Raw genomic sequence first — 12,829 nt, forward strand, 5'->3', positions numbered from 1 at the left:
AATAATGAATGTTGTGCAGTAGGAGCGACTTCCTGATTATGTGATTAAGGTTTTATGACCATGTTATCTGGGAAACGCAGTGTGTCATCCAAATAGGTTTACTACTCTTTTTTTTTTCCCCTCACATCACTACCACTACTGCCCTGGACTTGATTGAATTGAAATATCTATACATTACATACCGTATGTCTTACAGCACTGAGATAAAGTTGTTTCAGCTGCATTTCCTCTAATACCTTGTTTTCTGGTCAGCAGTCATTATTTTCTAGCTGTAATGTAAAAGATAAACACACTATCACCCATTTTGCAGAATGCTCCAAATCTTAGCACATAGGATTTATGATTCGTAATGGCGAGCGTGTGTTCCCTTAACACCCTCTGAGCGTTTAGTAATTTTAAAACTATAAAATTACTGGTCGGTTGTGATATTAAATGTAATATTTAAATGCTGTGTAATTAAATCTACAATCAGCTGTTTTATCTGCAGCATATAGCAAAGGGTCATATACTGTATATGTTGTCCAAGTTTCAGCTGACTATGTTTCAAAAGAGCGCCGTCTCATAAAAACCACTAATTACCTACTGAGCTAGCAAGCTGTTCACAATAACCTTGTCCCGAATATACCATTCTCATTCTACTCTTCTTTGAAGGACATTCACTTGAATTCTAGTCAGTAAGAAATAAAACACTTGAGGATTGTGCTGTAATAGGAAAATGATCAATGTCACGAAGCGCAGTTCGTGTTGTCACTCTAAAGTTGATTCATTTCCAATAACAAACAGGAAACAGCATTTTATTGCTTTCGTGCGACAGCAATTTGCAAATGAAGTTAATAAGAAATTATTGGATGAGTTTGAACAAAATATTATGATTTGTTAGTGGCGGGCAAGCAAGTAATTATTTGCTGATGCCGAAGGCAGAGGAAAATAATTGCTTGCGAGACACTAACAAATCATAATATTTTGTGAAAACAGAGCTCAATAATTGTTTTATTAGTCAAATTATTATTCTTTTTTTGAATTACTGATTATAAAGTTCACACGATAAGGGGAAAGCATCATCATCATCATAGTTTCCTGCCCGGCGCATTTCCAGCCTTGGGGCACTTCCGAATGGATGGAGGTGGAAATCTGACATCCATCAGTCGCAAGAGGGCTGCCTTTTCCATCATGGCTTTTCTTGCCTGTTGGGCGTCAATTCCCAGTAGCTTTTCAACATTCGTCCATACTCTCCTAGACGTTCTTGTCATCAAAGAGTGCCTGTTTTTGCAGGGCCTCATTGTCAAGTCAGCAGATATGGCCAATATACTTCAAATGTTGGCGGTAGCAGACCTCGCGGATAGGTAGCGTGTTGGTGATCTCCCGCAGGTGTTGGTTTGAGATTGTAAATCTCCAATCTACAGTATCTCAAATCAAGTTCAAGTTTATTTGTACAGCGCTTTTAACAATAAACATTGTCGCAAAGCAGCTTTACAGAATTTGAACGACTTAAAACATGAGCTAATTTTATCCCTAATCTATCCCCAATGAGCAAGCCTGTGGCGACGGTGGCAAGGAAAAACTCCCTCAGACGACATGAGGAAGAAACCTCGAGAGGAACCAGACTCAAAAGGGAACCCATCCTCATTTGGGCAACAACAGACAGCCTGACTATAATATTAACAGTTTTAACAGGTATAACCCTCAACTGTCCTCATGGGGCCGTCCTTCACAGGAGTGGGGCGATAAAACTCCGACCAGACACAGGGCACCAGGATGGATCAAGCAGGTCCGAGGGGCAGAAGAGGCCAGCATCTCAATCCCAGGATCAACATGTAACTCAGAGGGACAGATTGGGGGGGGGAGAAAGAAAACATGTTGTTAGGTATGCCCTAAAAATGACAAGTATTAAATCTGTGTGGTAGGCTCGCAGAGACGAGAGTCTTTACATCAGGCATGACACACAATGGCATGTTAATATGGTAAAAAAAAAATATATCATGACCTGCTCTGGCTGGATGCTTGATTGGGTGATGGGAGCACACTCCTCAGCAATGATGAGATGCAGATGGGACCCTTAGGCCTGGCCAAGACAATTCAGTTACATTTCACCGGGTCTGGGACATGCGACAGAATGTCTGACGGCCGATTCCCTGCAGGCTACGATAGCCAGTCGAGGTCCCCACCGTCTCCACCAAAAGATTTCCTGTTGACTCCATGTAACTCAGAGGGACAGATTTGGAGTGGGGGGGGGAGAGAAAGAAAACACAGGTGGTTAGGTATGCCCAATGTCACCTGAATATCTCTCCTTCAAACTGGACATCACTCTGTTCTTTTCTGCTTGGGTTGTTTTTACGCTGCTATCCACCTTTCACCATTTTCCTTAAGAAACCACGCCACAAAGTCTCAATCTTATCCAGTTCCTTCTCCATTAGAGGTCATGCTTGGATGCTATATAGCAGGCGAGACTGCATACATGTGGTCAGAAGTGCCACTCTTGTAGATAACTGTATTCTATGGTCTGTCAACACGTGTTTAAGCTCATCCCATTTCTGGAAGGTGGCTCCAATCCTGGCATACAGGAAACGAGAGGCATCTATTTCATAATTTGTAATGGTGTAGCCAAGGTATTCTTTATTTTAGTGTTACTGACAGCTATCAGGCTTTCCTGGTTCTTTTTATCTTCATCGTCGACATTGAAGGCCATTGTCTCAGTTTTGCTGTATGACATCTGCAACCTAAACCATGTGAACGTTTGGTCATAAATTTCAAGGATGTTCTTCAGTTCCTGGACAGAGTTAGCAAAAATGACCTCATCATAAGCCATGGCCTAATGGTTAGAGAAGCAGCTTTGGGACCAAAAGGTTGCTGGTTTAATTCCCTCGACCAACAGGAATTGCTGAAGTGCCCTTGAGCAAGGCACCTAACCCCCAACTGCTCCCCAGGCTGCTCTGGGTATGTTGTACTTTGCCCTGGATAACAGCGTCTGCTAAATGCCTGTAAATGTAATGAGTCAAATGATAAATATATTTTTTTAAATTTTTGATTAGTCACATAGTTCATGACAAGGCAAAGCCCCAGTTCATTTTCAACTCCTTTGATTTACCTAATCTGCATGTCTTTGGTCTGTGGGGAAAACCAGAGCACCCGGAGGAAACCCACACCAACACGGGGAGAACATGCAAACTCCACACAGAAAGGCCCCTGTCATCCGCGAGGTTTGAACCCAGAACCTTCTTCCTGTGAGGCGACAGTGCAGAAATTGAGCCATGTTGACAAACGTGCGAAGTAGCTGCACATGAGCAGACCATTATTTGTAGGCAGTTATTTGCAGTTGGCTCAGCCAATCAAAACGGCCTAAAAATAACTTGAATTATAATGCAGTTTAATGGTTAATTAAACATTCATTCATTCATTCATTATCTCTAGCCGCTTTATCCTTCTACAGGGTCGCAGGCAAGCTGGAGCCTATCCCAGCTGACTACGGGCGAAAGGCGGGGTACACCCTGGACAAGTCGCCAGGTCATCACAGGGCTGACACATAGACACAGACAACCATTCACACTCACATTCACACCTACGGTCAATTTAGAGTCACCAGTTAACCTAACCTGCATGTCTTTGGACTGTGGGGGAAACCGGAGCACCCGGAGGAAACCCACGCGGACACGGGGAGAACATGCAAACTCCACACAGAAAGGCCCTCGCCGGCCCCGGGGCTCGAACCCAGGACCTTCTTGCTGTGAGGCGACAGCGCTAACCACTACACCACCGTGCCACCGGTTAATTAAACATGTAGTATCTTTTATCTGTTTGTACTGTAGTTCCGTTTAATTTGTTCCTATTCTCGCTTTCATTTCAATAACTATAAAAAGACATTCCCTCACCAGCACCTTTCTTTCTTCTGTCGCTCTCTTGAAGTTAATGGGCTAATTAAATTTAGAAAAAGGCACAAAACTCAAGGTCTTTTCTCCTGAACACTTTTTCATGCAGGAAAACTTAAAGGATCAGTCTTCTCTTAAAGCAATGACATTGACTGAAATCTTCTTTCATAAATTTAGACCTAAATGTACCTTCACCAGAGGAATGTCTGTCTGTTTTTCACTGTTGTATAGCATTTTCGAACCTGCTTGTTATGTTTAAACAACTGTATGTGAGAGTGTGCTAGACAGGTCTCTGTGAATGAGCTGTTACTACAGAAACAATAACATAGTAGAACAAGATTATTAATATAAACCTGTGATTTGAATTACAGCCAGCACTCTGGTCAGAGCCACTGTTTTGGATAAGAAGTGTATCTAAAAATAGTACTAATAAGTTATTGTTTATCACATGTCTCTTTTCCTTCCAGAGCTGATTCAGACAGAGATGCACCATGTACGTACACTGCGGATCATGGCAGATGTGTACAGCAAAGGGCTGCTAAAAGAGGTGCAGCTGGAAGCCCAGACAGTGGACAGAGTGTTCCCTGTGCTAGACGACCTACTGGAGATGCACACACACTTCTTCAGCAGCCTGCTCGAGAGGAGGAGAGAGGCCAAGCAGGAGGGTAAAGCTGGAGCCTTCGTCATCAGCAGGATTGGGGATATCCTGGTCAACCAGGTGAGGGGGAGACGAGTGCTCTGGTTACGTTTCATTAAGTCCACTACTAAGGGCTGTTTTCATCTCATCTCATTATCTGTAGCCGCTTTATCCTGTTCTACAGGGTCGCAGGCAAGCTGGAGCCTATCCCAGCTGACTACGGGAGAAAGGCGGGATACACCCTGGACAAGTCGCCAGGTCATCACAGGGCCGACACATAGACGCAGGCAACCATTCACACTCACATTCACACCTACGGTCAATTTAGAGTCACCAGTTAACCTAACCTGCATGTCTTTGGACTGTGGGGGAAACCGGAGCACCCGGAGGAAACCCACGCGGACACGGGGAGAACATGCAAACTCCGCACAGAAAGGCCCTCGCCGGCCACAGGGCTCGAACCTGGACCTTCTTGCTGTGAGGCGACAGCGCGAACCACTACACCACCATGCCGCCCTAAGGGCTGTTTTATTTTTTAATAAAATAAGTTTGCAGAACATATTTCCGAGATTAGATCTGAACACCTATTGTTTTACTTGCTGTGACGCTCTGTATTTCATTCAGTTACTAACACTTGACCATCCTTCATACATCATCATCATCATCCCTTCTGCCTGCGGTATAAAGTTTGACAAAACCATTCACTTCACTTCATAAAGACTGCTCTCAGGCTAGAGAAGTGTTGAAACCATTGCATTTTAATTTTAATGATTTTGAACCCGAGTGGCGGCATGGTGGTGTAGTGGGTAGCGCTGTTGCCTCACAGCAAGAAGGTCCTGGGTTCGAGCCCCGGGGCCGGCGAGGGCCTTTCTGTGTGGAGTTTGCATGTTCTCCCCGTGTCCGCGTGGGTTTCCTCTGGGTGCTCCGGTTTCCTCCACAGTCCAAAGACATGCAGGTTAGGTTAACTGGTGACTCTAAATTGACCGTAGGTGTGAATGTGAGTGTGAATGGTTGTCTGTGTCTATGTGTCAGCCCTGTGATGACCTGGCGACTTGTCCAGGGTGTACCCCGCCTTTCGCCCGTAGTCAGCTGGGATAGGCTCCAGCTTGCCTGCGACCCTGTAGAAGGATAAAGTGGCTAGAGATAATGAGATGGATGAGATGAACCCAAGTGCGCACATATACCCTGTGTCCAAAATCGCTCCCTACTCACTATATAGGGCACTATATATCAGGGACACCATTTTGTAGTGCTGTCCGAAATCTTAGTGAGGATTATTTACACCCTATATAGTGCACTCAAAGTATCCCACAATGCATCACAAAAAGTAGTGTACAGTCTGATGGTCACTAACCAAAGCAATATATCCCATCATGCATTGTAGTCGCACTGAGAGAAAATAAATTAAAAGTCTCAAATTTGAATTAATAAAAGGTAGCAGCAAAGAAGAAAGTATTCAGGCTTGATTTAAAACAACTGAAAGATGCAGGTACTTTGTATTGATTGTGTGAAATACGCTTAGTATAATATGGATTTATCACAAAAATACATGCATGTGGGCGGCACGGTGGTGTAGTGGTTAGCGCTGTCGCCTCACAGCAAGAAGGTCCTGGGTTCGAGCCCCATGGCCGGCGAGGGCCTTTCTGTGCAGAGTTTGCATGTTCTCCCCGTGTCCGCGTGGGTTTCCTCCGGGTGCTCCGGTTTCCCCCACAGTCCAAAGACATGCAGGTTAGGTTAACTGGTGACTCTAAATTGACCGTAGGTGTGAATGTGAGTGTGAATGGTTGTCTGTGTCTATGTGTCAGCCCTGTGATGACCTGGCGACTTGTCCAGGGTGTACCCCGCCTTTCGCCCGTAGTCAGCTGGGATAGGCTCCAGCTTGCCTGCGACCTTGTAGAAGGATAAAGCGGCTAGAGATAATGAGATGAGATGAGCTCACTATTGCCGCTTTTCCACTACCAATGCGGCTGAGTTGGGCTGAGCCGTGCCGTGCTGAGTTGAGCTGAGTGGGGCTGTTGGAGTTGCATTTCGACTACAACCGCGCTGAACCGTGCTGGCTGGAAGTGGGTGGACACATTGGGTGGAGTTAGCGAAAGTGGGTGGATGTCACATGATGTCGTTAGGCGGCGCAAACAGTGACATCAGTGACCTTGTAAGCGGTAGTCTCACGACCCGGATAGTAAACAATAAACATGGAGTCGTTAGTGTTGCTGGTCTTGGTGCTGTGGCTTGTTGTCACCGACAACGCCAACAGATACTGGCAAGAGCGTATAGATGAGGCGAGGCGCATAAGGCTTCATAATTCTCGTAATTCGTAATTCTTCTTCTTCTGGGTTTGCGGTGTTTACAGATCCCAGCGTGCTCGCGGGGCGTGTGTAGGCATGTGAGGACACTCCTCCTCACCAGTCAGTGCACAGGGGAGTGTCTCCTCACGCCCCCAGCCCCACTCGGCTCGGTTTGGCTCGCTTCAGCCCCACTCCAAAACCGTGCGAGTTTTGGGTGCTGAGTAGGGCTGAAGCGAGCTGAGTCGCGCCGCTCTGAGGTAGTCGAAACGCGAGCCATGTCGGGCTGAAGTGAGCTGAAAAAGGGTAGTGGAAAAGGGCCATATATAATCCTCTATATAGTAATTCCCTATATAGGGAGTAGTGAAGGAGTGAGTGATTTTGGACCCAGGGATAGAAAGACAAAAGTGTACACCAAGTAAAGATGTGGGCGTGGCCTAAGCAGACACCTCAATATGCCAGCTTTGGTTATTTTCACCTAAACCAAACAAAGCTGTTACAAAGCTGTGCCAGTGTGTGTTTTTACATTATGAGCTGGCGTTCCAGAACCAGAGGCGTGACGTGTAACTCATAATGACGTATCAGCATCTAGGCTGATGTAAAACATATTTCACGTTGGAAATATGAATCCTATGAGCATACCGGCATTGTTTTCAAAACAACAGTGGTGGGTGAACTGAGTGTTGATGTGCTTTTGCAAGCCGTGCACATTTACACCACTCTTCAAACACAAGCAGAGTTGCTGAGCATCATATGCAACATGTAATTATTTCTGTTAAATAATTCATATTTACAGGAAGTAATAGCAGCGGCACAGTGGTGTAGTAGTTAGCACTGTCACCTCACAGCAAGAAGGTTCTGGGTTCGAGCCCAGTGGCTGATGGGGTCCTTTCTGTGTGGAGTTTGTATGTTCTCCTCGTGTCCGCGTGGGTTTCCTCCGGGTGCTCTGGTTTCCCCCACAGTCCAAAGACATGCAGGTTAGGTTAACTGGTGACTCTAAATTGACCGTAGGTGTGAATGTGAGTGTGAATGGTTGTCTGTGTCTGTGTCAGCCCTGCGATGATCTGGCGACTTGTCCAGGGTGTACCTCACCTCTCGCCCGCAGTCAGCTGGGATAGGCTCCAGCTTGCCTGCAACCCTGCACAGGATAAGCGGTTATGGATAATGGATGGATGGATGGATGGACTGGTGAATCTTCCTACTCATCTTCCTGCACCAGGAAGATGAGTAGGAAGCAGTTACAGATAAGTGGTTACAGATAATGGATGGATGGGAAGTAATAGCCTATAATATATATGTAAATACAGTGGTGCTTGAAAGTTTGTGAACCTTTTAGAATTTTCTATATTTCTGCATAAATATGACCTAAAACATCATCAGATTTTCACACAAGTCCTAAAAGTAGATAAAGAGAACCCAGTTAAACAAATGAGACAAAAATATTGTACTTGGTCATTTATTTATTGAGAAAAATGATCCAATATTACATATCTGTGAGCGGCAAAAGTATGTGAACCTTTGCTTTCAGTATCTGGTGTGACCCCCTTGTGCAGCAATAACTGCAACTAAACGTTTCCAGTAACTGTTGATCAGTTCTGCACACCGGCTTGGAGGAATTTTAGCCCATTCCTCCGTACAGAACAGCTTCAACTCTGGGATGCTGGTGGGTTTCCTCACATGAACTGCTCGCTTCAGGTCCTTCCACAACATTTTGATTGGATTAAGCTCAGGACTTTGACTCGGCCATTCCAAAACATTAACTTTATTCTTCTTTAACCATTCTTTGGTAGAACGACTTGTGTGCTTAGGGTCGTTGCCTTGCTGCATGACCCACCTTCTCTTGAGATTCAGTTCATGGACAAATGTCCTGACAGTTTCCTTTAGAATTCGCTGGTATAATTCAGAACTCATTGTTCCATCAATGATGGCAAGCTGTCCTGGCCCAGATGCAACAAAACAGGCCCAAACCATGATACTACCACCACCATGTTTCACAGATGGGATAAGGTTCTTATGCTGGAATGCAGTGTTTTCCTTTCTCCAAACATAACACTTCTCATTTAAACCAAAAAGTTCTATTTTGGTCTCATCCGTCCACAAAACATTTTTCCAATAGCCTTCTGGCTTGTCCATGTGATCTTTAGCAAACTGCAGACGAGCAGCAATGTTCTTTTTGGAGAGCAGTGGCTTTTTCCTTGCAGCCCTGCCATGCACACCATTGTTGTTCAGTGTTCTCCTGATGGTGGACTCATGAACATTAACATTAGCCAATGTGAGAGAGGCCTTCAGTTGCTTAGAAGTTACCCTGGGGTCCTTTGTGACCTCGCCGACTATTACATGCCTTGCTCTTGGAGTGATCTTTGTTGGTTGACACCTCCTGGGGAGGGTAACAGTGGTCTTGAATTCCCTCCATTTGTACACAATCTGTCTGACTGTGGATTGGTGGAGTCCAAACTCTTTAGAGATGGTTTTGTAACCTTTTCCAGCCTGATGAGCATCAACAATGCTTTTTCTGAGGTCCTCAGAAATCTCCTTTGTTCGTGCCATGATACACTTCCACAAACATGTGTTGTGAAGATCAGACTTTGATAGATCCCTGTTCTTTAAATAAAACATGGTGCCCACTAACACCTGATTGTCATCCCATTGATTGAAAACACCTGACTCTAATTTCACCTTCAAATTAACTGCTAATCCTAGAGGTTCACATACTTTTGCCACTCACAGATATGTAATATTGGATCATTTTCCTCAATAAATAAATGACCAAGTATAATATTTTGTCTCATTTGTTTAACTGGGTTCTCTTTATCTACTTTTAGGACTTGTGTGAAAATCTGATGATGTTTTAGGTCATATTTATGCAGAAATATAGAAAATTCTAAAGGGTTCACAAACTTTCAAGCACCACTGTATACACAAACACACATACTATGTTTGTGTTCGTTAGCCGAGCTGGCTTTTTTGGGGAAAAAAAAAAAGTCTGTTGCAGAAAACTGCACTCGCAAACGGAGGGGAGGGGAGAGAGAGAGAATCAGAATGAAAGGTAATGAGGAAGAGAGGAGTGGAGAGCAAGCAAAATGTTTGTGCTATCAGAATTATGCTGGAGGAGAAAGTGAAGAGAAGTGGGAAGCGACTTGAGGCAGAAAGACACGTGGACCTTAGATGGAGATGTTTGAATTCACACTGGTCTTGGAAAGAAGAATGTAAATGCCAAAAACATCACACTCCTGTCCAACGGTACTGGCTGTTCCTTTTACACAGATATCGATTCCAGCTCTGTTACTACCAGTCATTCATCATTCCGGCTGAGAAGCATAACGAAATGATACGCTGTTCCATATTCAGACCTTTTAAACAGAACAGCGAGGCGGAATAAAAGCGCAACATTCCCGTCTTGAATAGGGGCTAAGACGACACTGCTGATTCGGACCTTTACTATCTGTGTGTTAGTTCACATGTTCTCCTCCATGTGTTTGTGGGTAGGAAGTGGCGAGGGATGTCTTCTGAGTTCTCAAGATAAATCAGTGACTGGAGATGAATCATTCAATAAATTATGAGATTTTCTGCCAAGAAAAATAAACATTTTGATCTCATACTTAAATAACTTGAAGTACAGATGGTTTTACATGGAGAAAATGAATTCGTAATAAAGGAGATATCAAAAATACTGAAAAAACTAAAATACTGAATGAAGAGGGCTCCTCTGGTTGGGAAAATATTTGAGCATTTAGGATTCTAGAGGAGTCCTAAATTTCCAGGAAAATCTCAACATACCAGACAGTGCAGAGCTTCAGAGAACCTCTTGCTTGGATTATGGCCACCTGTGGGAACAAAGCAGATATCTGCTTTGGTAAAGTTCCATGGTTTCAGAATAAAAAAAACAACTTGGCATGGTGAACATCAACCTGGATAACTCTGCTCAGTCCCCCCCCCCCCCCCCGGCGGTTTTAGGAAATCTGAGGCTCTGGGCAAAGGACAATTTGGAGCCCCCCCCAACCCCAACCCATACATCTGTAATAATAATGAGATGATGAATCATACGTACTGACGAACAATATTTATTGTGAACACATGGAAATGATTGAAAAAAACCCAATAAAGATAACTGAATATCTGAATATAAGCTCTGTGTGTGTGTGTGTGTGTGTGTGTGTGTGTGTGTGTGTGTGTGTGTGTGTGTGTGTGTGAGTAGAGGAGAATGTGTGTGTGTGTGCCTGTCTGTCTATGTGCGCTGCTGTCGGTGTGCCCATCTATCAGTCTGGTTCATGCTCGTTGCGAGACGAGTTAATTTGTGATGCTGGTGGTATAATATCGATATCTCTACGACTACCACTGCAGCTAGCATTGCTGTTGGCAAAACCCAGCTCATTAGATGTGCTGGCCCTGGGTTCTTCTTCGGTGGAAGAACTTGTGTGGAAGAAGGTTGTTAATTTCGGTAGCTTTTCAACAAACTGCTCGCTATCCTTTTTCCTCTTCCTTTTCTCACTGCCACTTAGAAATCGTTTCATTCTGATTTTACTTTAACAAAAAATTTTACGAGGGCTCTGCAGCTAGAGCTAGATGGTGGTGCATGTATTCAGCCCGCTCGCGTCGTTGCCTAGGTTACTTCAGACACTACGGCTCTGAGAAAGAGCGAAGCCAGATAGCTGTGCGGGACATCACGTCACATACTGGTGGTTTTGCTTGTGAATCTAGCTGTAGGATTACATGTGAATCATGTTTTATTGCTTTTATTATTTTCGTAGCAATGTGGTTCATGTCGAGTGGAAAATATGTATAATCAAAATGAATTATTACATAGTAAATGATGATGTATAGCATGCAGGAAAACAGGAATACCGTAACGCGACGACGAGGCCCCTGATTGGACGAGGCTCAGGGCAATTGCCCGACTTTGCCCAATGGAAAGACCGCCTATGCCCCCCCCCCCAAAAAAAAAAAAAAAAAAAAAGAAGATATTCAGAAGATTCTGGGATGCCCAAAAGGACCAATATGTCTGCAAGAAGAAAGGGTTTCCCATTGACATCATCAAACCCTTGAAGAATTAGCAAAACGGTGGCCAGCAGAAATCAAACTAGAAGGTGATACTGAAACTTTACAGATGAGATCATTGGATAGATAATTAGAATGGGAAATATAAAAAAAAATGTGCAGGACAGAAACAGGAACTGATGGAGAGTCAGCCAGGATTGAGCTTCTCTGTACAGTCATCCTGGAAGGCCCTGCGTTGATCTTTAGATGGGGAAGTTCCTTTTAGAGCCTTACTGTATGTTAGGTCATGGGACAGACCTCGATTTGGGATGATAAACAAGTTTAACATGCAAACATGTTATTCTTCTGGTAATGCTAAGGGTGGGGTTACACTTACAGTTTTTAATTAAAAAAAAACAAAAATATATAGCTGAAGTTCTCTCAGTAATGCAGTATAGAGCAAAAACACAGTGAAGAAGAGGAATAATAATAATAATAAGAAGAAAGCAGAGCTGCAAAAATTGCACCTGAAGCGAGTACAGGGAGACTTGGATCTGGAGCTCTGTGACATTTGACAACCAACTGCTCAATTCACTTAACAAAGACAGATAAAGTACAAAGAGTGTTTTATTTTATTTATTTATTTTTTCTTCAGGTGACACATTTCATTGAGTAAATTACTGAGAATTGACTGGTGAAGGGGCGGCATGGTGGTGTAGTGGTTAGCACTGTTGCTTCACAGCAAGAAGGTCTTGGGTTCGAGCCCAGTGGCTGACGGGGGCCTTTCTGTGTGGGGTTTGCATGTTCTGCCCGTGTCTGCGTGGGTTTCCTCCGGGTGCTTCGGTTTCCCTCACAGTCCAAAGACATGCAGGTTAGGCTAATTGGTGACTCTAAATTGACCGTAGGTGTGAATGTGAGTGTGAATGGTTGTCTGTGTCTGTGTCGGCCCTGTGATGATCCGGCAACTTGTCCAGGGTGTACCCCGTCTCTCGCCCGTAGTCAGCTGGGATAGGCTCCAGCTTGCCTGCAACCCTGAACAGGATAAGCGGTTATGGATAATGGATGGATGGATG

The 12,829-nt window shown here is 44.2% G+C and overlaps 1 protein-coding gene across 5 annotated transcripts in view; it reads left to right on the plus strand.

The window, feature by feature from the left end:
* The window catches only part of LOC132899294 (A-kinase anchor protein 13), a 230,217-nt gene that overhangs the window by 171,562 nt on the left and 45,826 nt on the right, over positions 1 to 12,829 (plus strand). For all 5 annotated transcript variants that reach the window (XM_060941061.1, XM_060941060.1, XM_060941062.1 and 2 more), the window contains one exon: positions 4,331 to 4,581. In XM_060941061.1, coding sequence (XP_060797044.1) covers positions 4,331 to 4,581 — 251 coding nt within the window. The remainder of the gene's footprint in view (positions 1 to 4,330; positions 4,582 to 12,829) is intronic.

Source organism: Neoarius graeffei, chromosome 15 (genome assembly GCF_027579695.1).
Source record: "Neoarius graeffei isolate fNeoGra1 chromosome 15, fNeoGra1.pri, whole genome shotgun sequence".
NCBI classification, from domain to species: domain Eukaryota; kingdom Metazoa; phylum Chordata; class Actinopteri; order Siluriformes; family Ariidae; genus Neoarius; species Neoarius graeffei.